The following is a 26356-nucleotide window of genomic DNA, read 5'->3' as shown; positions in this document are numbered from 1 at the left end:
AAGCAAAGTAGCCTACTTGTTTCTAACTTAACATAAAGTTGTTGCATGGTCCTCTGGGATGATGGGGTGTTCATGCAAGTTTGCATTTCTTCCTGTAGGCGTTCGTTGTGAAACATCTTTTGGAGTATACCCAACAGAGTGAGTCCAACCTGCAGTACAGCTTGTTTTTAGTTTTTGGCATCTTTATGACGGAAATAGTGCGATCTTGGTCCCTTGCGCTAACCTGGGCCTTGAATTACCGCACGGGGGTTAGACTGCGTGGAGCTGTCTTGACAATGGCATTTAAGAAAATTCTCAAGCTGAAGAATATCAAGGAGAAGTCTCTTGGCGAGGTAAGCTGAGTATCATTTTGGAAATTGCTGGCTGAGAAAAGATATGTAAATATATTCCTTTGAGAATTAACTGTGCCTTAAATCTAAATAATCCGCTCTGTGTGTTTTTCAGCTCATAAATGTATGTTCCAATGATGGTCAAAGGATGTTTGAAGCTGCAGCAGTTGGCAGTTTGTTGGCTGGGGGCCCTATTGTGGCCATCTTAGGAATGGTTTATAATGTAATTATTCTGGGCCCAACAGGCTTCTTGGGCTCTGCTGTCTTCATCCTCTTCTACCCAGCAATGGTAAGTTATAAAGAATTAAGACTTACTTCATTTTTCTTGGGCAAGATATATGCATAGTTCTGAATAAAGGTGTTGAAAAGTGCTGGGTTAAGCTTGTTTATGGTACTGCATATTATTGAAATTATTGCTAAAGATGATGTGAGGAGCAGAAACTTGGAAATGGGGAACTCAAAATGGTACAAAAAAAAAAAGAAATGGAAATAGGAAAGCTAGCAGATCTGACTTTGAGATAAATATTTATAGCTAAATTAAAGTGCAGAATGTTCGGATGCTTGTGGTTGAGGTTGGAAAGACAAAAGGCCTCCATCTTGTCTACAGGGACCAAGTGTTGCATGTTTCGGTCAAGATTCATTCCTGAATTCAATAATAGGTGTTGAAAAGTGCTACATCTGGGAGGGAGGGTGCTCTTGTCTATATATTCCTGCCTCTACTTCTGTTCAGCTGTGAAATAGGCTAGTCCAAGCCAAAACTCTTTTTATCTTTATATTCATAATAAACATTTTAAAAAGCATGGCTGCAGAATACCATCAGGTCCGCTGTGATGTAATTTGTGTGCAATAGGAAGGACTAAAATAATGGGAATTACCTTTTTAAAAAGGGGAATGAAGAGTGGCATTTGATTGTCTTCACCAGTTCTCTAAAACTTTACGTTGTTTTAGTAAAAATGTTAATAATGTTTTATTGTCCTAGCACAGGTATATAGTAGAAATGGATCTGGCTGTACAAAGCCCAGCTTTTTCTTTCGTCTTACGGGACCAGGTTAAAAGACTGGTTAGAATGCGTTCTAGTGTTCATTTGCTGTGAGAGTAAATTTAGTTTACCTTAAAGTTTATGTAGTCTTTGTGCTTCAGAAACTGTAGTGCATCTAGTGCTATTCAATACTGGTAAAAGTCCACAGCTTTATTCTCACAAATTTTGTTTTTGTTTAGACTTGCTGTCCTCAGTCTAGTGCTCAGTGCAGATGGGGTGGACGGATGTGAATGTTTCTAGCTTTCCTTTTATGTCAGAATGAAAGCATTCTTGCCTGTTTCTGAAACCCTTATTTCAGATGGAAAATTTGCTTTGAATAGTAATAAGGAGGGGCTGAATGTACTTGCTCTGAGTTTTCACTAATGTTGCATGGTGTTACTTTTTGTTTCAGATGTTTGTATCACGCCTCACTGCTTATTTCAGAAGAAAATGTGTATCAACAACAGATGAACGTGTGCAAAAGATGAATGAAGTTCTTAATTATATTAAGTTCATTAAAATGTATGCCTGGGTCAAACCATTTTCTCAGAATGTTCAAAGTGAGTTCACAATTTGCAGATGTTTCCTTTTGTGCTGATGCCTCGCTGCTTTGGTGCATGCTTCTAGGTTAGAAACATAGATGTTGATTTACATGTGGTGTAACAACTCTTTCATCCATCACGCTCTTTGTTATGCATGGTGGGTTAGACAAACGGTCTTGCTGCTTTCTAAAGTTTTGCTTTCTAGGATAATGTTTGTTCTTGCTCTAATCCTAATTTTTTAATTTTTGTTCCAATTTTTGATAATAATATGATAACTGTTCAATTTTTAAAATGCAGTGACTTCTGGCTTACAAAGATTTACAGACCATTATAGTTTACTGCTCTATCTCTGCTCTTTTTATAGGGACATGTATGTTATAACTGCTAACACGTAAAGTGTTAGGTCTCTCAGTGTTTATAGTGCTGTGGTAGTGTATACATAAGTATACATATTCCTCTGAATCATACTTCATATTTGGTGCCATTATTCGTATTTCTAGAGATTCGTGAGGAAGAACGTAAAATCTTAGAGCGTGCAGGCTACTTCCAGAGCATCACTGTGGGTGTGGCTCCCATTGTTGTAGTCATTGCCAGTGTGGTGACTTTTTCTGTCCATATGATCCTTGGCTACGATCTTACAGCAGCTCAGGTAAGCGGTTAGCTTATTGCAGTGGTGAAAATATTATTTACTGCATTGCTACAGTAGCTTTTCTGTTAAGTCATTTCTCTCCAGCTCATTCTTCTTTGCCTGCATGGCCAGGCCAGGTTAAGGCTCACAAAAATGGTGATCTGGTGGCTGTGACAGCAGCAGATGTAGTCATGTATTTTGCACAAAAAACTCTCTGTGTTGTTCCAGCCCTGACCTTCCTCAGAACAGGTTTTGAGGTGAATGTGAACCAGCACTTCTTTTTGCTATTCAGTTAGGACATTGGGATACTGGATGTTTTTTTTTCAGTGTGCTTGGATGCAGACAGTACAGATTCGTTTTCCCTTGTGACTTAAAATAGGATATGAACATGGATCTTCACAATTAATAGGCTAATGCAGGATTTGCTGTCTGATATTTTCATTGGATCTACAAACACTGAAGATTTGTTCTGTTACAAAGTGCTGGGTAGATGCACTGCTTTCTGCTATTCCAGAGTACTTTGAATCTTTAAATGGTTATTCTTTGACTGTGGACCTTTTCTATGTCTTTGACTTGCTGCTATGGCAATTCAACCTTTAGAAGGTTGGAACTGCTAGTTAAGTATATTACACCCAAATGTCATTCTCTTTATTTTTTTTTAGGCATTCACAGTGGTCACTGTCTTTAATTCAATGACTTTTGCTCTAAAAGTAACACCTTTCTCAGTGAAGTCTCTATCTGAGGCATCTGTTTCCGTTGACAGATTTAAGGTAAGCAGTCCTTTAGTTTTGCAGTTTTAGCTGTTAGTGTGGAGTGTCGTATGTGTATAATAGATGCTAGTGAAACAACTTGATGCTATTTTATTGTATGAGGAGTTCTTTACATACACTTAGCACTCCATATTATTGTATTCTTCGGAAGGGATAAACAATCAAGGGATAAACACAGTCAAGGAATATTAAAGCTTTAAGTTAGTCCTGGTGTGGGAAGCAAAATAGTCAATGTTTTCAGGATTTTGATGTTGGCCACTGTCAGAGATGGGATTCAGGACTAGACGGTTTGCAGTATAGTAATTCTTGCACTCTCTTAAGACCATCTGCATGAAAATGCAGTGCAACTTGTCTACAATGAAATTCCACATTTTGCCAGTGAAATTATTTTTGAAAATGTCATGTTCTATGTGGGCAGACTTTGCACAAACTAGTAAATTTTTGTTTGTAGTCATGAAAAACTGAGGTTTAGTGTTTCCAGAGCATATTGTGACTGAAATACTGGTTCCATTGTACGAATAAAATACAATTGTGACCTGACTAAAGAAAATCTATGGCAGAAAATTAAAACCCAGATAACAGAAACAATCCTATTTCATTCTTCAATTGCTGTGAATACGCTGTGTACTTTAGTATGAACTCAGAAGACAGTCCTTTATTTTGCCTTCTCTCTTGTAGACAATAGCACGTACCACTATTGCACATGGCAGAAATTTCCAAATAGGATTCCATAATATTAAGTTATATGGATTCTGTATAATGCATTCAGGAAACAAATTTGGGTGTGAGAAGAATGGAATCTGCAGAATGGTTGAGAGATCCCATTAATTTCTGAGCATTTTTGTCTAATCTTCTTGGGTCAACCTCAAGCAAACTTTCCTAAGTCCAGTTGTACTAGAGGGAATTTTTAGGGGAAGAGAAGAGTGGAAATTGTAGTACTTCCCAGTTCAAGTCCGCAAACAGTGTAGTTTCTGTCAGGTGTGTAACACAGGGTGGGGTTGCTCTAATATTACAATAAAAATGTAACTAATGTTTTGAGTCTGCAAATGAGTATGAGCTTTCTTACGAATGTGTGATTTGGGCATAGCAATCTCAGGAGTAAAATAAGGCTGACGGTTAAGTAGTCTGTAGTCACAGGCTGCTTAGTTCAACATACAAGTTATGTAAGTGGAAACCATTTTATCTTGTAACTAAATTATGTGAAAAATCTCTTAATCTGTGTTGATTGTAAGTACTGATGGATGTGGTGGAAAACATGATACAATGGACTTAGTGGCTTGCTTACTCTCAAGCAGCCCTACATTGCTAAATTTGTGTGAGATGGCATTTTCCCAACCAAAGAGGTGAAGGGTAAAGGCTGAAGTCATTCCATCTTCTGTAATGAGCTGGTGCTCAGGACAAGTCAGTCACTTTTGCTCATGGTGACATCTCTGCAACCCATGTATTCTACTCCCGTGTTTTGTATCTGGAGATTGCAGAGTGGTAGTTGCAAACAGTGTTGACAGAATGAGCTCCTCTCATAGCACCCAGAGCACTGCAGTTCTTTAAAAGTCTTAGTGTATCTAAGTGTTTCCACCACATCCAGGAATGCCCTGGCCACTCAGCAGGCCCGGAGTTAGTTTACACTAATGAGCTACCTTTTGCTCTTCAGCTTTCTCCCACTATATAGCCTGATGTGTTTTGCTGCGTGAGTGTGCCATAGGCTTGTCTCCCAGTCTTGATCAGGTGTCTCATCTTTACACCTCTCTCACAACTCCTATCAGAGTTTATTTCTAATGGAAGAGGTTCATATGATAAAGAAAAAACCAGCCAATCCTCACACCGCGATAGAGGTGAAAAATGCTACCTTGGCTTGGGACTTCTCCCACGCCAGCGTCCAGAGCTCACCAAAGTTGACCCCCAAAGTGAAAAAAGACAAGAAAGTAACCAAGGGCAAGAAAGAGAAAATGAAGCTGCAGAATGAGGGACAGCAAGCTGTGCTGGCAGAGCAGAAGGGCCATCTTCTAGTGGACAATGATGACCATCCTAGCCCCGAAGAGGAGAACAGAATCATCCACCTGGTTAACCTTCGTCTTCAGAGGACTCTCTACAACATTGACTTGGAGATAGAAAAGGTAAGAGAAGAAAGGAGAAAATCTGAGCTCTTAAAAGACCTCATTTTTAGCTGTCCCTTGGAATAGAGAGCTGTGTATTTCTGCATGAAATGGAGCATATTGCTTTTGTGCACTCCTGTAATATCCATGGCAACTGTGGTATCCAGGATGCAGTGTCTGATTTGATGTAAACAGCTGTGCCATTCTAGCAAACGGGATCTTTGCACACAGCCTATGAATCACTGCAGGATATTTAGTCTTCACATCTAACGTGTTTTTTCTGTTTGTAGCTCTCAGAACAGTCTGAGGCATTGAACTTAAAGAATAAGCAGGGCGACAGAGGTGTTGTTGAGGTGTTGGTTGATGGTTTATTCCTGCAGCCGTTTGACAATTTTGTAGGGTTTTGGCTACATTCTCAGTGAACATTTTATGTGTTTTTTAAGTGTTCTAATGGAGCATAACAGTGGTTTTTCATTGAAGAATATGCAACTAATTCTTCACTGAGAATTTTTGCACAATAGGAAGGACAAAGAAAGATTTTCAAGAAGTTAGAACCAGTTGAAGTCCTCATTGCAAGTAAGGTGTAAGCATGTGAAATGTCAAAGAAAATGAACTTCCTTAATACATGATATCTTTTACAAATGAAAAAAAAAATTGCAATCTGTTACTTGGATGCTGTAGTAATGGGATCCATGCATTTATCAGAATATTATTAGTTAAACTGTCTTGTAGTATGAGCAGAGGGATAGTTTAAAACTCAAGAGAGTTGCTTTTATTTTAAAATAATAAATAGACTTGGAAAAGGATTATATACTTGCTTGAAAATGTACATGTTAATTTACTGTCAGATGAGGAAAACTTGTAAATGAGAGTGTAACAACTTGTTCCCCAAATGCCTATATACCCTTGTTGTCCACTTGAACTTTTTTTACAGAAGGAAGAAAAACAGTTTTGCTGAATTCATTATTTGGTTAATGTAGGTATCAGCCCATCCATTTTATTGCAGATAAGTGCTTCAAAGTGATTGGATTCCAGCTTTTTCTTGGTAGGTGGTCCTTAGCAAATTGCATCTTATAGGCAGGGAGTTTTAATGGACACGTATCCTTTATTCTGTTTTTTTTTCCTTTTTTTTTTCTCCCTTATCACACCGACCAATAATGGTCAATTTGATTGTATGAAACTTTTTATTTATCTGTGAATTTGTTCTTTTTGTTTGCTGCAGTCATTTCTTTATCTTCTGATCAAGTTACAAAGATTGTTTTTTTCCTTAGTCTGAGCTGTCACCCACTGAAGTCAGTGGAAGGCCTTTGGAAACCAGCACCATGGTGCGTTCTGTTTGGGCAGGTGTTGGTGCTTTTAGACGAGTGCAGCATTCTCTGGGCTTGTATCAGGCCCAGTCAGAGGGAAACTTCTTAAAATACATTCATTTTCACCTGCAGAGTTAATTCAGTTTTAGTCCATAGTGGGATGGTATTTACTGTTTGTTTTTTGAGAGTTAAAATATTGACTGACTTGTATTTGTTTGTCCTTTTTCAGCTGTCATTAATGTCTGACTGTAAACTCTGAGATAGTACAGGTAGTCCAAATTCTGAGAAGGTTAGAGAAGTAAGTAATGAGTACCGTATGTTTTTTTTCTGTCTAGGGAAAACTTGTTGGAATTTGTGGCAGTGTGGGGAGTGGAAAAACTTCACTTATTTCGGCAATTTTAGGACAGGTGAGAAATTCTGTTTTGATTTCTGCTTTTCTCTTCTTGATTTCCAGTTATTTGTATTAGACATGACCTGGCATAATTGCATGATTTTGAATTCCAGATGACCTTGTTGGAGGGTAGCATTGCTGTAAGTGGAACATTTGCATATGTGGCCCAGCAGGCCTGGATTCTCAATGCTACACTTCGGGACAACATTCTTTTTGGCAAGGAATATGATGAAGAAAGGTTTGTCAGAAATATTTGCTGATTTTCATGAGAGCTTAGTAATTCTTGGCCCAAGTGAGGGATGCAGAGTACACTGCAGTCAAAGCCTACCTTTACTTTTGGAGTCTGCCTTTAAACTCCTTTAAGGCTCATTTAAAAGCCTGTCTCTCTTGTGTTTGTGGTCGCTGTGGCTGATGGCTGTCAGTGCTAGTGTCATTGCTCAGTTGCGCTGAGGGCTGTCTGACCTCTGTTCACAGCACTAAAGTTATATTTATACTTGCTGTCCTCACCTTGCCCTGTGTAAGAACAACAACTCCTTTTCAATGAGCTGGCACCTTGTGTGTCCCTTCCCGAGTGGGAGGCATCCCTAGGCCATATGCTAGCAATCCTTGAAAAGAAATTGCCTCTTTACCTTTCCAGAACATCAGAAGTAAGTAGCTTGTTCTTGGTTTCACCTTGGTAATCCAAGGTGGATCATTTTTTAAGGCTGCTGGAATATGTGCTATTGGTGTAGAAAGTGAAATAATGCTGTACTAGCTAGACACTGGGTGGAAAAAAAATGTGTTCTTACTACTTACTTAATCCATCTTCTTTAGGTACAACACTGTATTGAATGGTTGCTGTCTAAGGCCTGACCTAGCCATCCTTCCAAATGGGGACCTGACAGAGGTATAAACTTTGCTTATAGTAAACTATTTAGTAGATGGAGAAAAGTAAAGTTTTAATTTGCCAGATTAGACTGGAGTAAGGAGAAATATCAAACTGGTATGCATATAAGTCAAGCTGCTGAATATGCCTCAAGCTTATCAATGCCGTAGGCTGTTGAGACTAGTGCCACATTTTTGGCACAAATGTTGCCAGTTCCTGAGTTTTTCATTGTTCTGTAAATTTAACTGCTTTAATAACACCTATTTGAACATAATTTAAATTAGGTAGGCAAAAAAATACTGTAATGCTTCAAGCATGTTAACCTTGAGTTTGACTGTGTAACACATTTCACAAAAAAGTATACACCTAAACTATAGAACGTACATATAATATGTTGTGCGTGCATCTGTATGTATATACACAGAGGCATATGAAATATTATGATCTATTTAATTCCAGTCATCTCTTGTTCATGTCTTGCACAGTGCTGTAGAAATAAAATAACCTGTTTGTGTTTGTATAGATTGGTGAACGAGGGGCTAACCTGAGTGGAGGACAGCGTCAGAGAATCAGTCTGGCTCGAGCCCTGTACAGTGACAGGAGCATTTACATCCTCGATGATCCCCTTAGTGCCTTAGATGCTCATGTTGGAAATCACATTTTTAACAGTGCAATAAGGAAGCACCTGAAGTCAAAGACTGTCCTGTTCATCACTCATCAGCTTCAGGTACTACACCTCTTGTGTTTGCTTTCTTGGACTTTCTTGAAATGCTGTTTAGTCACTTGCCTTCATGCTGGAGATTCCTGTGTCCTGGCTTGTTAGAGCACAACCTTGTCCCTCTATAGGATGTGTGGTTTAGATTTACAAACTCGCTGCAAACATGCGAAGAGCTAAGTCTAATTCTTTACTTGATACTAGTACTGTTTGATGTATGATAGGGACTGGTAATGCTTGGCTAAAGAAAATTTGTTTGATAAATTGCTATTTTGTTCAAATACACTTCTGCTAATTTGCCTTAAAGCTAGTTTATCACATCAGAAAACATTTAGTTTTGCTATCAGTAAATCAGAATTGATATATTCTGATTTTTTTTTTGCCATCCTCTGTATAGAAATATTAATTAGCGTATTAGTATCTGCAGAGTTTAAGTATTCTGGATGGCATATTCTGTAATGGCTTGGTTTTGACAGAACATGAGAACTTTATATGTAGAGTGAGAGTAATCATGGTGATCTGGTAAATACAGGAGCTTTAAAAATCACATTCCTATTAGCAGGGAATCAGTGTGTTTCCCTCCTGCTGCGTGCAAATGTTTATAAAATACTGAAAAGGATCATACGGGCATGTGGTGGATCACATGTAATGATGAAGGTTTGTTCTTTGTGCTGTTCTTACCAGTATCTTGTTGACTGTGATGAAGTGGTCTTCATGAAAGAAGGCTGCATTACTGAGCGAGGAAGTCATGAGGAATTAATGAATTTAAATGGGGACTATGCAACTATTTTTAATAACCTACAGCTGGGAGAGACACCACATATTGAGGTACTTGTTTTTCCATTTTAAAGCACTCTGACTTTTCTAATGAGATAAACCAAATGGCATAATTGGAAGACTGGAAAATGGCTTCACATGTTGATCTGACCAGAATGCTTCCGGTAGAATAATCCGTGCTTCATTAGCATGTTGTATTTGCAGTCACAGTTCTTATTTGGGGAACGCATAGTAGAGGTGACTCTGCCAGTGATCTCATGAGTTGAACATGTAAGAAATGTATTGTTTACTTTGGTGATGCTCAGAGCAGGAAGCTTCTCATCTCTTTTGTTGTACACCTCGCTTCTTAATTTACTTCCAAATTAACACAGACCTGGACCAACCTTTGAAAAAACTGTTACTGATGCAACTGTATAATGGGAGTGTAACTAAAGATGCTTTTTTTTTTTTTTTTGGAGGGGGAAGAAAAAAACCTTATTGATCAATACTGTTTCTGTTATGAAACAATGGCTGTAAATGCAAACTTGGGTCTGTCTGCTAGTACATCTGTTGGTGAAGAATGTAAACCTAGAAACTAGCGAGAACCATTTTTAAATTTTCAGTTATTTAATTTTCCCAGCTTTGTCCTGTTTGTTTCATGAAGTTATTCTGTGGAGTAAGAAACAAAAATATACCAGTGGTGAAAGACTCCTTACTCATAAGTTGCCAGGACTGGAAAAAAATAATCTGCAAAGGTAGCATTGTGATAAATATACAGATAGAAGGTGCTTGGTGGAATTTTCTCCTGGGAGATGTTAGTGAAAGAAGCAAAGGAATGTCATACGTTACTCTGCATATCCTTTCTGAGACATGAAGATTATAGTTCTGCCATGTTAAGGTTAATGTGATGACAGTTAGCATGAGATTCTCCAGCCTGCATACTTGGCTGACCTTCACTCTATAAACACTAGCTCATGGAAGGAGTGTTGATTTGCATTCTCTATAGGATAAGAAGAAAGGGATAGTAAAGTTGCACGTGAGATGTGTCATTTCATGTAAGGTGTCCATGAAGTTATGTAGAGGGTTTCAGTTAATCTATGCTCCCTGAACAGATGGTCATTTCCATTTTGTGGAAAGAGAGACAAGTTTAGAACAGTAATTGTGTGTGCAGTTCAGTGTTTCGCCATCTGATTTCTGGAAGTCTGAGTTACCTGACTTTGTCCTTAGACACGTTTTTTGAGAGCTTTCCTGAGAGAGAGATTAGGGTGTTTGAGGGAGGAAAAAATCCTCTTAATAAAATAGTGAGTTATTTTTACAAGAGACTGTGGATTGTATCTCTCTCTTTCTCTCTCTCTCTCTCTCTCTAGTTGGGGTATAATTCTTTCACCATGTGTGCACATAGTTTCAAATGATTCTGGAAATTAACCTTGCACACCACAAGTGCAGATTTGTAGAGCTCAATAGAGCAGGAAAATGTAATTCCACCAGAGTTGGTTGTCATCTGTAATAACAGCAAAATTAATATCTTCCTTGAAATCAACGCTAAGCTACTGAAAGCCTTTGTGCATAGGAGTCTTATTAAAAAAACGTTTGGGTTCAGCTATGAAAACGTAAAAGAAAATTATTCCAGTGTGTTTAATGTCACCATTTTCCTACAGATTAATATAAAGAAGAACACAAACAGTTCACTGAAAAGACCCCAGGATAAAAGTACCAAAGCAGGGTCTGTGAAGAAGGAGAAAGTTGTGAAGAAGGAAGAGGGTAACTATGTAATCAGATTTCTGGCTGTAATTGTTTCATATACTGATAAGCTCAAAATATTTGCTTCCCAGCTGTAATGAATGTGCCTCGCAGGTTTTGAAACTTGTCTCAAGTCCTGGTCACTCTGTATGGTTGATAGGACACAGGCAGTAGGCAAAGAGCGTTTGATAATTCGTGTAATGTGGGTGCCAGCATAATGTTTATGAGTTTAATCAGTCTGTCATAGGTCAGGTGCCAGTGTTGCAAAGGAGCTTGTAGTACCCTGTCTCTGACACCACCTCTCCCTCCTATCTGGAGGGCAGCGTGTGTAGCTTGGCACTTGCAAAGTCCTAGGCAGGACATGGCATTTATATGTGAAGAATCTGAAGAAGAGAAACCTCTTTTTGGGTTCTCTCCATTTAAAGTTAACTTTGAAATTTGGCAAAGTTTAAAAAGCATCGATAAGGGTCATAGTGTCTATGCTGATCCAGCTTTTTCAGACATAGCATGACATGAAAGATTCTGCAGAGGAATTGTGATTTCTTGAAAAACAGTTTGAACCATTGAGTTCCATGTGTTAAGTAATGGCTGTTTCTGATAGTATTCTGTTCAGTGTAAGAATTACTTCAGTTTTGTGCATATTTGCAAACTTGTAGAAGTTTTTGTGGAGCAACTTTGCTTTCTTCACTCTCTCTCCCTCCTCTTTTGTTTCACAGGCCAGCTGGTTCAGTTGGAAGAGAAAGGCAAAGGCTCTGTCCCCTGGTCTGTGTATGGCATCTACATTCAGGCAGCTGGAGGCCCCTTTGCATTCCTCGTGATAATGGCTCTGTTTGTGCTGAATGTGGGCAGTACAGCTTTTAGCAACTGGTGGCTGAGTTTCTGGATCAAACAAGGCAGTGGAGTAAGATGAATAGCATTTCTACTCTCTTGTATTTAAAGGGCAGGGGAATTGTTCTCATAGACTAATCCCAAGCAGTCCTATGAGACCAAATGGTGCTTCCTAATTTAAGCAAATTGTAAGGCTCCCCAAGAGGTGATCACACTAGAGAGTTCATCTCCAAGAAAGAGAACTCCACTAATGAAAAAGATATAATAGCTCATGTGGTTTTATACTGCCCTCTTGTTCCTTGTCTTGGTTTGCCTAAGAAAAGGAAGTGAAAATGTGAAAGAGGCCAACAAGCTGCAGGAGGAATTACTGATTTTAGTGCTGGCTTTTGTTTGAATGTGACCTTATGTCCAGCAGGATAATCTTGTTATACTTTATGGCTTTAAGTCAAATGACTTTGGGGAGTTGCTTTGAAGAATGTAATGACTGAGGGTTGTTTGGGATTTTTCCTACTCTAGAGGCTTTGATTGTGAGTCTTGCTGCATTTAAATATTCAAATATAACTGATTTTTTTTTTTGAGAACAAACAACAAAAATCAAACACCAAAAAACACCCTCTCCTCAGAAGAGGTAATAAAGTGCAGATGGCCAACAACATTAAAATAAACAATGAAGTCCTTAAATGTAAAGACTTTAAAAAAAAAAAAAAAAAAAAAGACCACAAAACAATCAAAATCACAGACAATGAGAACATATGACAGTGTGCCAATAGAGAAATGACTGAGTGTTGGCAGAAAAACAATGATATTTGATAAGAAGACAATGTATAACACCCAAGTTGAATATTCCTGTGTAATAGAACTGGTGGTATGTAAGTAGGTGTCACTGTTCAGAAGAGCACAGGAAACAATAGGTGTGAAATGAGAGATTAGGAATCAAATGAATTGACCTTTTAGGGAGATTTTGATGCCACAGAAATAGCACATGTCACTGCTGGTTGAAGCTTTCTGAAGTATTCAAAGATTATTGAAGTCCTTTCTTTAAAGAAGTACCAAAAATAGTGGGTCAGCTCAGTTCTACCACATGTAGTAAGTATGTTTTTAATCCTTAACGATTGACTGAGACCTCGTATTTCCTGCAGAACACCACTGTGACTTTGGGAAATGACACTGTCATAAGTAACAGTATGAAAGATAACCCTCACATGCATTACTACGCTGGCATCTATGCACTGTCTATGGCAGTCATGTTGATCCTGAAAGCTGTTCGTGGTGTTGTCTTTGTAAAGGTACGTTCCAGTGCTACCTAACGTTTATCTCACCCCCCTCTCTCCCCTCCTACTTCTGCATATTGTTGTCTCTGTGGTTCTTTTGGTCACCTCTCTATTGACACTTAAGAACCAGAGGAAGTCAGATCATGGGTTTTGAGGTTTCCACCAAACCATCTCTTGGGGTTGCACCATGCTTTCCATTGAACTTTTGCCTCAATTAATAGCTTCCTTCCACTGGTTGGAAGCATGGAGTAGAAGAAAGAAGCTATGTTTACAGTTGGAGAGGGAAAACTGGCAGCATTTTTTCATGTGCAGGGAGGGGCCAGTGACAGGCACAAATCCTGTCATAACACTTTAATGTTTGTTGCTTTGTCAGGGAACTCTGAGAGCATCCTCAAGGCTCCATGATGAGCTGTTCCGACGGATTCTGCGTAGTCCCATGAAGTTCTTTGACACTACACCCACTGGGCGGATTCTCAACAGGTTTTCCAAAGACATGGATGAAGGTACCTCTCACTGCATACGCTTTAGATCCCACAGTCAGTCTTCCAGTTAACTACCTAATGCTCTCCAGTCTTTTTCTGTTGGGATTAGAGTATCCTGTATCTGTTGCCAGGTGTGTACTTTGTAATAGCCACAGCAAGAATTGGGATATACCAGGGTTATACTTGCAGGAGACAGCTGATACCTCAAGTCTGTCTGGTCGCTTGCAAAGAGGAAAAGGTGCAGCTGCTTTTGAACCTGCAGACTGCACACGGACTCTTAGCAGTTAATGCGGGGGAATCTGGAGTATCAGGGTGAAATTGATGTGCAGCGAAGGTGGTAATTAGGTCAGAGCTGCAGCAGTGCTATTCCTGTAAATGGGAATAATTGGAAAAATTACTAGCATTTCAGAACATAAAAGCACCCTTAATGGTGATGTACCCTTTTACATGTGAAAAGTCATGAGAAATCACTGTCTTTGTCAACGACAATGTACTGCAGGACTGAATGGCTTTATATAGGCTGTTTTAGGTTTCTGTACTCAAGATCTTTCTCTTTTTCCCTCCATCTTTTCCAGTTGACGTTCGTTTGCCATTTCAAGCAGAAATGTTCATCCAGAATGTCATCCTTGTGTTCTTCTGTGTGGGGGTGATTTCTGGAGTTTTCCCCTGGTTCCTGGTGGCAGTAGGGCCCCTCATTGTCCTGTTCACAGTTCTGCATGTTGTGTCTAGGTAAGTGCATCAGCTGCTTTGACTAAAAGTGGAGATGCTTTGACCTGTTAGTAGGGACGTGGGGTTCCTCAAGTATATATGCATCAGTACTGTGGTTGTATGTGATGGGTGTTCTTGTCACTTAAAAGTGCTTCTTTCCCTCCAGAGTCTTTATTCGAGAGCTCAAGCGTCTGGACAACATCACACAGTCTCCGTTCCTGTCTCACATTACATCTAGCATACAGGGTCTGTCGACAATCCATGCCTACAACAAAGGACAAGAATTCCTGCACAGGTCAGTCTAGATAGCCAGCTGAGAGTGGTGGAGCACAAAGTAGGGTGCGACAGCTTTGCAGTCTGTAAGATTTGTTAGTGGGGTCTTTAGCTGACAACATACATTGGGTCTAGCAGTGAAAGTTATTTTTTGGGGGAAAAAATGAGGGAGAACAAGGAGAATTGAAAGGGAAAACCTGCCTAGTAGCCAACTGGGAATAACAGTGATGGAGTCCCAGATGAGTGCCCTCCTACGGCCTTCTCCCCAGTGTGGCAGGTATCAATGCTAATGATGAGGACAATTTTCTGGACGTACTTTTTCTTTAGTACTGTATACTCTTCATCAGGTCCTCTTCCTGCTTCCTACTTGTTGGTTCTGCTGGTGATGCTGTTAGCATTAGTGTGGTAACCAAGCCTCTGCATACTGATGAGCTGTTAGTCTCTGTGCACAGAGACTATTGGATAGCGTTTTATCAATTATTATCCTGCCTTGTTGTGGACTGTTTGGTTTTCTCTACTATACGGCCTGCAAAACAAATGATAGTGAGGGAAAATGAGACATCTCGCCCATGAGTAGTGTCTGCTTCCCATGAGAACCTGCAATAACAATATTGGGGTTTTGCAGGTACAAGGTCATGAGACCAGCTGTGTGGGAGCACAGTGAAAATTGTTACAGAGGTTCTGGGAAGGCACTGCCACAGTGGCTTAAGTGAAATAGGTCAGGAAGGCACCCCCCACAGTGCAACAGTGATTGGCATGAAACTGAGTTGCAAGATCAGAAAACCTAGTAACTAAGTTTTGTGAATCTCTCAAGTGTCTCCTGTTAAATTCCTCAGGTCCACAGGCTCAGGATTGTAAATTAGTTATTGGTGTGTTTTAATTAATGTCATCAATCCTCTTAAATCCTTACTGTAACTTTACATTTACACTGACTATAAAATAGCATGTTCTGTTCATATTCTGAAATACTTTTGCTGTTACATGTGGAATAGTTTGTAGCCATCGAGCATCCTCTGGCAGGTCTTGCATTGGTGAAGGTGGGGTGAAAGTGTGCTATCTCTTGGAATTCTGATTCACCCCTACATAAGTCATATTGTTGCAGGGATGAAAGCAACTCTGCTATTTGTACAACTTCAGACTACTGAGGTCTGCTAACATTTTCTACATGTGTTTCAGGTATCAGGAGCTTCTAGATGATAATCAGGCACCGTTTTACCTGTTCAGCTGTGCAATGCGCTGGCTAGCTGTACGGCTAGACATTATCAGCATCGCTCTCATCACAACCACTGGCCTTATGATTGTTCTAATGCATGGCCAGATTCCTCCTGCGTATGCTGGGCTGGCTATCTCATATGCTGTGCAGGTGAGCATTGTCTGCATGGTTTAGTTTCACTTTTACTTGTTAGTGTTAAGTACCTTCAATGAAATAGATTGGAAACTTTCCTTAATGCACCAAAATGGGAAAAGATGACCCTTTGGTAGCGGTGGGGGAAGACAATTCAGGGTCAGGACCTTTTGCTAGCATGAAAAATAATGAGGAGCTAAGTGCTTTAGGATACTGTTCCGGAAAGCTGCTTCTCTTTAAATGTCAAGCTGATGTCTTAATGCATTCTGGTGTGTTGCTTGCTGTATGTTTTCACAGTGCACAGCATCCAGTTCCTAACTGAGTGGGTTAGATTTGCTTTGTGGCTCATTATTAGATCTGTTGCTTGGCCTTTTCTGCCTCCTGGTGGTAATACAGTAAAATTACAAAACTTAGGTGGCTAAGATTTCGAGCTGTTGCTTGTGAGAAAACCTTTGAAGTCTCTGTCTTTCCAAGTGATTCATAAATTAAGGTTATTTTAAAATTAACCATAGGGTGCACAAGACAAGAGTATCAAGTATTCAGCAGGCTAGTCTTTTAATTCAATTAAAAAAAAATCTGTCAACTCTCTAATTTTTTCTTAATTTCTTCTCATCACTACAGTTAACAGGGTTATTCCAGTTTACAGTCAGACTTGCTTCAGAAACAGAAGCTCGCTTCACCTCAGTGGAGAGGATTGATCACTATATCAAGGTAGGACAACAACACATTCAGCTGCATGTTATAAGATTTCTTGTTGTTTGCTGCTGGTGTAAGATCTGAGAAATTGCTTCTGAATCACTGGGCTGATATCCAGTCACTTTGTTCATCTTAACTGCCATAAACTGATATGGGCTGAGTCTGCAGAGAGCTGCTGAAAGTTTCATCTGATAATTTTCCTCTTTGGTGCTTTGTTTACTGGAAAGAGAACTTTTTGTTTTTCTTTTAAAGACTCTCTCGTTGGAAGCTCCTGCTCGAATTAAGAATAAAACTCCCCCTCTGGACTGGCCACAGGAAGGCGAAGTTGTTTTTGAAAATGCAGAGATGCGGTACCGAGAAAATCTCCCTCTAGTACTTAAAAAAGTGTCCTTCACCATCAAACCAAAGGAAAAGATTGGCATTGTGGGAAGGACAGGCTCAGGTAAGGAAAAGCACTAAGCAGAGTTAAAATACTGCATTTACAGGATGGGAACATAGCAAGACAGTTTGGTTCTTCTCTGCCCTCTCTGTGTTTGAATAAATTAGTTGCGCAAGAGAGGTCCAGCAGCATGTCAGTGGTGGATTCTGTTTGTGTACATATGTAGGAAGGATCCCCATATACAATGAAAACAATTTTCCTTTTAAAATAGTGGCACCTCCTACTCTGCCTGAGTCAGTATGCTCATAACATTTAATACCCTGAGCTACTTACCAGCACAGAATGCTACCTATAGCGTTCTCATTGCAGCTTATTTGACTGTCTTGAAAGAATTTTTATTTGTACTGATGCTGCAGCCAGGTTTGGTGCTAAGCTGTCTCAGAAGTTTGTAATGCCAAAAATCAAAACGTCTGATTGTAGAAGGGTTTACACCACCTCCAAAATGGAGCTTCTAAATATGCAATTAATATTGCTTAGAAGTTTAAATGCTGAATCCTGGCAGTTAGTTACAAAATTGTTTGCTGGCACTTTATGGTAATTTAAGACACTAATCTTACACAAGGACAGCTTTTAAAATGCTGTCTCATCTCAAATGGCTGTTAGGATTCTTTAGAAGCACTAGTATAATCTTCTGTCTCATTTTTAGGGAAGTCTTCCCTTGGAATGGCACTCTTTCGTTTGGTTGAACTGTCTGGAGGCTGCATTAAAATCGATGGAGTGAAAATAAATGACATTGGTTTGGCAGATCTTCGCAGCAAACTGTCAATAATTCCTCAGGAACCTGTGCTATTCAGTGGCACTGTAAGGTTAGTGAGACCATAAAAAAAAAAAAAAAAAAAAAGCAAGAAGGACAAAGAAGGCTACCAGCTCATAACGAGCTCATATGAAATGGTAGTTTTTGAGTGGAACAAAGGCATTCTGGTTTCTGTACTTTGTTGTTGAAACAAAAAGAAAAATCACGGGTAAATGGTTTTAGCTGGTTCAATACTGAACCGGATGTGATCCTCCATAGACCTCCTTTCCTTTAAAATTACTGGGAATTTTGCATCTTTGTCTTCCGTCTTCACTCTTCTATTGTTTGGCTTCTTTAGTGTGCTGGGAGCATCTGATTTCCTTGGCAAGGAAATTCTGTCAGTGGAGTACTAGATGGGAATTGTCCATCTGGATGAATTAGCACACTGCTGTTTTGCTATTTATTGCTGGAAAAAAAAAAAAGGTTATGTTTTCTGCTTCCTACTCCAGATCCAACTTGGATCCTTTCAATCAGTACAGTGAGGAGCAAATCTGGGATGCTTTGGAAAGGACTCACATGAAGGAGTGTGTAAGTATTATCATGTCTATGAGATATTTGTTTGTATTTTGTCTTTCAAAGCTGCGTATTCTACTGGCTAATTAGGAGATCTTCAGTAAAGTTCTGTCTCCACTTTTTTTTCCATAACTTGCTGTTTTGTTTCTAATAATGAGACAATTTTTGGAGAACATGCCATATTTCAGATGTGTACTTCCTGGCATGTAGCATAGTAGAGTGTTGCCTCATCACATGGACTCTTCTGGTTTTACAGTATTTCAGAAGTGATATTTTTTTCTGTGTGCCTTATGTAGTTGTGCGTTCTGCATTTACATTTGTGAGCGTAAATGTCATGTGCACATGCATATTGAATGTAAAAACTGCCCTTTGTGTGGCCTTCTGCAGCAAATCTTACTGTTACGACATTTCGAACCCTTGTTATTAGTCAGGTGGCACAAGGCTACCTGTGTAGCTGTGACTGCAGTACTTGGGCTGTAATTCCTGCAGAGACATCCTGATTCCTGGAGGTCCACTCTTAGTCTTTCTCAACAAGAGTGTCCAGATCTGTATTAATGCTAGTAGGATTTTGTACCTGGCATGCTTTTTCTAGAAATCAAATGTTTTGTACTTAAGCCATTCTAAGGTTGCCTATTGAGAGGGTATATTGCATCCGGGTTAGCTGTGGTGTTTTCAGCTGCCATCACCAAGTCAAAAGTATTTTAACTGAACCAAGCAGGTCTAATGTTGTATTGTTGTTCTAGCATTAGTTGTTTGTTACTACTTTCAACAGAGTGTGAGCTTAGCAAAGTGTGATGGATATTTTGGAACATAGGCAAAATCAGATTAGCAGGAGGAGCAACTGTTTGTCTCATGCCATGGAGAAACAAAAAATCTGTGCAGCTATTAAAGTTCTCTGCCTATTCTTTCCCACACAGGTTGCCCAGCTGCCTATGAAACTTGACTCAGAAGTAATGGAAAACGGAGAAAACTTTTCAGTTGGAGAGAGACAGTTACTGTGCATAGCTAGAGCTCTACTGCGTCGTTGCAAGGTGAGCGTATCGATGAGAAAAATTGCTACCAGTTTGATATCACCAGCTTCGAGGAAAGGGGCTTCTTTTGTTGAATTCATCTGTCAGAGTAGTCATACCAACAGTTACTGCAACTCAGAGACAGTGTTAGAACAACTAGAAAAGGCATCTGTAGCTGCTGTGAAGTCTTGTTGTCAGAAAGTATTGGTTGTTGGTGTTGTTATAGTGTGCCAGACTGGCCTAGTCATTTGTCCAGAGAGTCTGTACTGGTACTGGTGAGCATCAGATTCTTTCCTTCTTTCATTTTTGGTAAATTTCAGCCAAGCACGGTGTTCTACTAAAATGTAGTCTACAAGTGAAATCTGGGACCATGCAAAGTTAATTTTTTTTGAGAATGGAAATCAAATAATAACACGTGAGAGAAAGAACTTTTTGATTGAGTCAGAGGAGAGGGTAATTCTTCCTAGCCTAAGAAAGCTAGCAAGCCAAGTTGGTCCTGACTGATTCCAGAAGGAACTATCACTGCCAAAGACAGGTCAATTAGTTTACCTCTTAAAAAATTGCATTTGAGATTTAGCTGCTGAATATAAAAATGAAAATAATAGAAACCTGTGGCCAGGTCAGAATGCAACAGTCTTGTGGCTGTAGGATGTGACCATAAAATGTAAGTGTAATCTGTATGATAACTTCAATGAAGGTGATTACGTAAGGCAAACTGAAAAGGGTGCTTGTCAAAACTACCTTTGTGACTGCGGCTCTGTAAGGATTGCCAGTTGTGGCCATTTCTGGTCATAGTAATTCTCATCCACTCTGCATGTACTGATGTTCAGGGAGGGAAGGAGTTACTGTGAATTAAAAGCCACAATTGTGCTCTACTTTCAGATTTTGATACTGGATGAAGCAACAGCTGCTATGGACACAGAGACAGACTTACTGATTCAGGAGACTATCAGAGAGGCATTTGCAGATTGCACTATGTTAACGATTGCTCATCGCCTGCATACTGTACTGGGTTCTGATCGGATCATGGTGCTAACACAAGGACAGGTAAGCAGACTTCCGTGGCTTCAGTTCCTGTTGCAGTCTGTTTTGTATATGTGTAGGCTAGACTCAAGGAACAGCTGGTATTACAGGGTAGAAAATCCTGTGTATTCATTCATATCCCTAGTAATAACTTTCCAACAGCATCAATTATTGCCTCACCATGACAAGATCAAAGAGGAGAAAATTCCTTTTCCACTCCAAGAAAGTACCGCAGGGCAACAGTCTCTCTTAAAGGGTTTTTAAATATCCTTTGTAGGTTTAATTCTGGTATGTGTAATAACGTAAGTATCTCTTAAGGGAGCTCAGTGTCACTTTTCCATTGTGTTTGTAAAGCATTGTGGTATCAAACAGGCATTGAGAGATACTTTACCCACTTCTCCGGCTTCCATGTGGGAGCCGTAAACACTTGAATCAAATGTAGGAACATTTGGCAAGGCTCTTGGAGGTAGAGAAAGGAAAAAAAACACAGCATCTGCCTCAGTCTGTTTGCCAGAGCCACCAGAGGTTGCTTCCTGCTGGGTAGTCCCACCATTTGTCTAATTTAGCTTGAAGCATCCAAGGTTACAGTATGTGTGCATAAATGCACATGCTTTCACCATCTGTCGTCTCATCTAAAGACTGTCATATTTTGGCTTCTTTGCTACCAAGTTACAAGTGCAAGGGGGTGGGAATCCATTTTCTGCTGTATTTTGCTAACATATTACCTGCCTTGTTTGTTTTTTAGGTAGTGGAATTTGATACGCCGTCTGCCCTTCTGGCTAATGAGAACTCACGCTTCTATGCTATGTTTGCTGCTGCGGAGAACAAGGTCGCTGTCAAGGGCTAAAATTCAGGGCAAAGTCACTTTAATTTTGGAGAGCTGCACTCCCTGCCTGTGGCAGACCAGCTCTTCTTCCTCCTCCTCCTCGTCCTCCTCCAAGCAGATTATTGCCTTTTCATCTTTTAATTTTTAGCACAATGTGTCAAGCCAGAGAGTTTTTAAAACCATGTCAGAAGAATTCTTCATGTTTTTATTATTGTATTTATTCCATAATCATATTACTAATTTTTTGTTATTAAATGCACTCTACAAATGGCTCAGGGAGCCATAGTTATAAATGTATCAGAGGCCTATAATGAAGCTTTATACATGTAGCTATATCTATACATAATTCTGTATATAGCCTATATTTACAGTGGAAATGTAAGCTGTTTATTTTATATTAAAATAAGCACTGTATTAATAACAGTGCATATTCTTTTCTATCATTTTTGTACAGTTTATGGTACCAGAGATCTGGCTTTGTTATCAGGCTGTATCAGGCACTATTTTGTCTCCTACAGTTGGTCTTTTCCTAGTGCCAGATTTTCTGCGTGTCTGAGTGAAAGTGAAGCTTTGCAATAGTGTCCTTTATTGTCACATTATTGTTGTCTAGCACAGGGGAGAAGAGCACTGTGGTGTAACTCTATTGCATTGTAATTTATCAAAGCTATTTGGAGCATCGCTAATGTTCACCACGGCAGCGGCTGCTGCTTCCCATAATGCTTTCCCAAAGCACGGTTTTTAGTGATCTCTTGAGTGGACAACCACTTTTGGGTCACGTTAAGGCCTCATATTTTCTCAGTGTCCTGATATAGTATTTCTTACTGTATCAGCAGAGTTTATTTTAATGCAAGCAAAGCCAAGCTCTTCCTGCTTCGCTGATCTAACACAACCAAAATCAAACTGTTCATGGAATGATGTATAACAAATTAATTGCAAGGTTCAAATTGTACCCTATATGCTAGCAGGAAAGCCTTTCCAAAGTTGCTCCAGCTGACTGACTCCTTTATCTTGAAGCTGCTAACACTCCTCAGAGGTTTAGGTTGGCTTTCGTTGGCATGGGTAACACTAACTCTTTGTTCTGCTAACTTACACTAAGGTTAAACAACATCAGTATTTCCTGTTTCTTTATTGCACACTTGTTAAGGAAACAGTCCCCCACCCCACATCTTCTGGAGCTTTAAACAGGTTCCTGCTGATCAGGATGTAACACTGGTGTAGGATGTTGTTTTCTTACTGTGAAGAGACCTACCTCAGGTTACTAGGTCCTGTGTAGTACGTTGCCATGATCACTGTACACCATCCCTGTTTTATGGGACCTGTGGCCCAGGTGGGCATGGTCGCTCCTATAATAGCCGTGACTTATTGAATGGTCAGCGTTGCATGTCTTTGTCAACTTGGACATTTTGTAGCCTTAGCATGTTTGCAGAATGTCTCGTCGAGGCAAAAATCTGAAAAGTAAATAAAACTATTTTGGGTTTTGTAAATTTTATTGGCTTAAGTGGTTTGTTTTGAGCACATAAATCACTTCTCACCGTTCTAAGCCCTAGGGGAAATTTTGCAGGCTTTTTTTTTTTTGGCTATGCACTTTGGCCTGATTTTTTTTTTTCCTTCAGAGTGTAAGTTTCTTTAAAAACGTGGTGGGTAAATTTTGTGCCTTCCAGCACGGGGGTGGCTTGCTATGTATGTTTGTGTTGAGTAGGACAGGGAGTAATAGTTTATAGTACAAGTATTCAGGCCAAGTAGCAAGAGGGAGGTCAGATGCAATACAGAAGATCCTTCTTAGGCCAAGATTTTTCCACATTTTTCACCTACGGGTGTTACTGTAAATAATGTGACATGACTGCAAAGTCACAGCAAAGGGCATTTCTGTCTACCGCTATCACAGGCAAAACCATACCGTGAACAGAGCTTAGACTGTAGCTTGAAGGTAGCAGCACATAAAGCATTATTTGTTATACTTCTTAAGTCTTGTCCTGAGCAAGAATTAAGTAGCACAGATCTTATCCTGCTTACTGGCCTGAGACCAAGCTTACTCTGTGGCAGGTGCTGGCCACTGTTTTACTCGGTGTGCCTCAATTCAAAGGGATAGGTAATGGATCTCTCTCCAAAGAGCACCTAGCTAAGTGGAGGGGGGTGTTCTTTTCTGACTAGGAAGTTAAGGACAAAAACAAGCTGGAGGGAGCAGGGGTGCAGGGCCACAGAGGTAATGCCCTGCTTCTTTCCTAAAAGTAGATTTGGGTACAACATGAAGATGAAAGCTGAATACATTAAGGGGGAGAGAGCATGGAATGTTTCTGCCTAAGACTGGTTAGAACTTCGGTCAGTTGTCATTTGCAGCTGTGTTGTCTTGGGCCCTGCAGAACTGACTCTACCCCCATGAACTTTGGTATTTGCCTTGAGTAAAAAAAAAAAGAAAAAAAAAAAAAAAGAAAAAAAGGGTTAACGTACCAACTGTTCAAGTGCCACTGGGGTCAAAGTGTGACTTCGTTTTGCAGCTAAGGCTGAGCTATTGGCAGTCTGGGCACAAGGAGCCATCCTGATCTTGTCCTCCTTCTTCTTCCAGGCTGGGAGTTCCTCCAACTTTGTCGATGCCAGCACTGGCTCTTGCCTGGTCCAGCAGTGAGCCAGTTCAGAAAGCTAACTTGCAGAAAGTTCACCTTCCAAAAGCAGGAATGCTGTACAAAGGAGGAGACAGCAAGGCACACCTGGAAGGGAGGCGAAGCGGGGCTGCTCGTTTTAGTAGGTGCTAACTATCACACTAGCTTAGCTATGAGAGGAAACCGTGCTCAGGATTCATTGCATCGAACTGCTGCTTACCAGTCACGCTCTCCTAAAATGGTGAATACTTTTTTGCTGCTTCAGTGAGCTGAAATAGCTCGAGATATTAAACAAGTGTCTGCAATGGAGCAGGCAAATGGTGACATGTGGACAGCAGGGATTAGCTCAACTGTGTCATTAAACCTTAGTCCCAGCATTGTTACGTTAGATATAAGGAGATAAACTGCCAGAAGAAACATTCTTTCTGCTGTAATCTCTTAACTGCTTCGTTTGGCACTTGTCTCACAGATAGTACGGAAGTATTGCTTCTCGTTTGGGTAGCAGTAAATTTTACTGGCTTTCGTCCTGAACCATAGGAGCAAGCTGAAACCTGGCCCAGAGCCCTGTCACTGACATGGAAAGAAGAAACACCGGTATTTACAACGAGACCGAAATATCTCTTTTGAAGTGTTCTACGAGGGGTTGTTGATGATGGGAACTTTCAGAAATCGGGTCCTGCATTAGAATGTGTAGTGTGATACCCCAGAGATTTCACCCTGCAAGGAGCAGAATGAGACTGTAGGACCGGGACTGGGAATTTCCTTAAAGGGATCTTACCCAAAATAGCACGAAGATAACACATCCTTCTTACATAGCAAAGGACATGGCCCAAGACCAACAGATGGGTGACTTGAGAGAGATTTACTTCAAATAATATTCGTGTTTGCTGTATGGGCCTTGGCAATTTAGTTGCATCCATTTTGTTCAGACACAAGCGAGTGCAACAGATCCTGATTCATTATCCTAAGTTTAGAAACTCTTAGGATGTGTTTCTGCTTGTCTGATCTCGCCTGAGTGGGAGCACTGTGCTTGTTTGCGATGTCAATCAAAATGGAGGTAGGAGTTTTCTAAAATTGCCCAGTGGCATTAATGTGCAATTAGATTGGTATAATTGAGTCCCAAGTCAGGCCCCGAAGTTGTGCCAGTTTGAATGCCTAGGGAGCTTCACCATTCCCTATGGTGAAGGTCATATACGGTCAGATCCAGAGGGGCTGGGGCTGTGGTCTGTATACTGCCCCTGGATGGAACCCAGAGGAGATCAGGCAGTCTTAGAACATTGCTGGGGACAAAAAAAAGGAGAAAGCTCAATTATTTTAAAAGGCAAATTGTATGAATGAGATGAGGAGAAAGGTAGCAAGAAGAAAGGGTAAGTGCAGAAAATTTGCTTTACAAGAGGAGGATGTGGAGTAAAAATGTCAGGACAAAAAGTTCCTTTTAAAAAGGGACTGGGTGAGGACAAAATTGCTTCTTGAAGATGCTTCAGAAGAATATAATAAAAAGATGCAGGGTAGTTGCAGTGCCCTTATCAGCCAAAGAACTTTTCTGAATGTTGCCTTGTTTTTTTACCACAACTACAGTGTGTTTTACTATGACCAATCACAAAGGTTTTCTTTATAGTCCCAGCTTCGCGTAGGTCTGGGATAATTCTGTGATTTGTTTTGCCCTTGCTTCAGCTGGAGGTGGCAGCCGCGTTGTGCTGGTGCCACAGTTACCCCCCGAGTATGACGTGAATGGACACTCAACTGGAACATGATGTAATGCTGCTGTCACTACTGTAAGGCTTGGGAGGCTTTTAGAATGCACCACTACGGGTTCGTTAAACCCACAACCATGTAATAAATGTTCCTGTGTCATCCAAAGACATGCCTTGGAGATTCAGAAGGGGGGCTGAGGTAGGCAGAGTGGAAATAATGTACGGAGCAATATGCGGGGCCAGGCTGAGCTCCTGTATGCCACTCTCGGGCTGCATGGTGCCAGCAGCACCCTTCCTTCCAGCTCAGTCCCTCCATACACACAAAACCAGGCGGTTGTATAAAAAAAAAAGCACAGCATGGCCTCTCCAATTTAGGAAAGCAGCAGCGGGTGGCGTGTGCCTGCCTGCCTGGAGCAGCAGGGCTGGGGAAGAGGGGAGCAGGGCTTGGCCGAGCTGGGACCTGGCTGCAAAAAGGGGGCACAAAAAAGGGAGGAGGTGCACGGGGAGCTGCGGGGGGCTGGGGCCGGCACCGGGGGGTGTCCAAGAGGCAGCACCCACGGGAGAGCAGGGCAGGGGGGGCCGAACCGCCGGTGCTGGGGCTTGGTGGGGGGCATCCCGGGGGTGCTGTGGGTGCTGTGGGGCCCCCCCGGTGCGCACGCAGCCGGTGTCCGGGGCGGGGCCGGCCTCGGGCGCCCCCCGCCGGC

The 26356-nt window shown here is 40.7% G+C and overlaps 1 protein-coding gene across 3 annotated transcripts in view; it reads left to right on the top strand.

Moving 5' to 3' along the window:
- The window catches only part of ABCC5 (ATP binding cassette subfamily C member 5), a 44880-nt gene extending 19062 nt beyond the window's left edge, over positions 1 to 25818 (top strand). For 2 of the 3 annotated variants that reach the window (XM_084529888.1, XM_084529890.1), the window contains 26 exons: positions 99 to 332; positions 445 to 618; positions 1760 to 1907; positions 2390 to 2538; positions 3180 to 3287; positions 5051 to 5401; positions 7023 to 7094; positions 7192 to 7316; positions 7892 to 7964; positions 8467 to 8670; positions 9343 to 9486; positions 11073 to 11175; positions 11871 to 12055; positions 13122 to 13268; positions 13627 to 13756; positions 14311 to 14464; positions 14610 to 14738; positions 15893 to 16079; positions 16683 to 16772; positions 17010 to 17199; positions 17843 to 18002; positions 18439 to 18517; positions 19420 to 19533; positions 20395 to 20559; positions 21281 to 21364; positions 23925 to 25818. In XM_084529888.1, the coding sequence (XP_084386014.1) occupies positions 99 to 332; positions 445 to 618; positions 1760 to 1907; positions 2390 to 2538; positions 3180 to 3287; positions 5051 to 5401; positions 7023 to 7094; positions 7192 to 7316; positions 7892 to 7964; positions 8467 to 8670; positions 9343 to 9486; positions 11073 to 11175; positions 11871 to 12055; positions 13122 to 13268; positions 13627 to 13756; positions 14311 to 14464; positions 14610 to 14738; positions 15893 to 16079; positions 16683 to 16772; positions 17010 to 17199; positions 17843 to 18002; positions 18439 to 18517; positions 19420 to 19533; positions 20395 to 20559; positions 21281 to 21364; positions 23925 to 23984 (3759 nt within the window). In that variant the 3' untranslated portion in view covers positions 23985 to 25818. Of the gene's footprint in view, positions 1 to 98; positions 333 to 444; positions 619 to 1759; positions 1908 to 2389; positions 2539 to 3179; positions 3288 to 5050; positions 5402 to 7022; positions 7095 to 7191; positions 7317 to 7891; positions 7965 to 8466; positions 8671 to 9342; positions 9487 to 11072; positions 11176 to 11870; positions 12056 to 13121; positions 13269 to 13626; positions 13757 to 14310; positions 14465 to 14609; positions 14739 to 15892; positions 16080 to 16682; positions 16773 to 17009; positions 17200 to 17842; positions 18003 to 18438; positions 18518 to 19419; positions 19534 to 20394; positions 20560 to 21280; positions 22846 to 23924 lie in introns of those variants that run through there. The other variant, XM_084529889.1, reaches the window with a different exon arrangement.
- The last annotated feature ends 538 nt before the right edge of the window (positions 25819 to 26356 follow it).

This window comes from Aythya ferina (assembly GCF_964211825.1).
Source record: "Aythya ferina genome assembly, chromosome: 9".
In the NCBI taxonomy this organism is placed as follows: Eukaryota; Metazoa; Chordata; class Aves; order Anseriformes; family Anatidae; genus Aythya; species Aythya ferina.
Note: the sequence above shows the minus strand (reverse complement) of the source record. Positions and strands in the feature narration are given on the sequence as shown.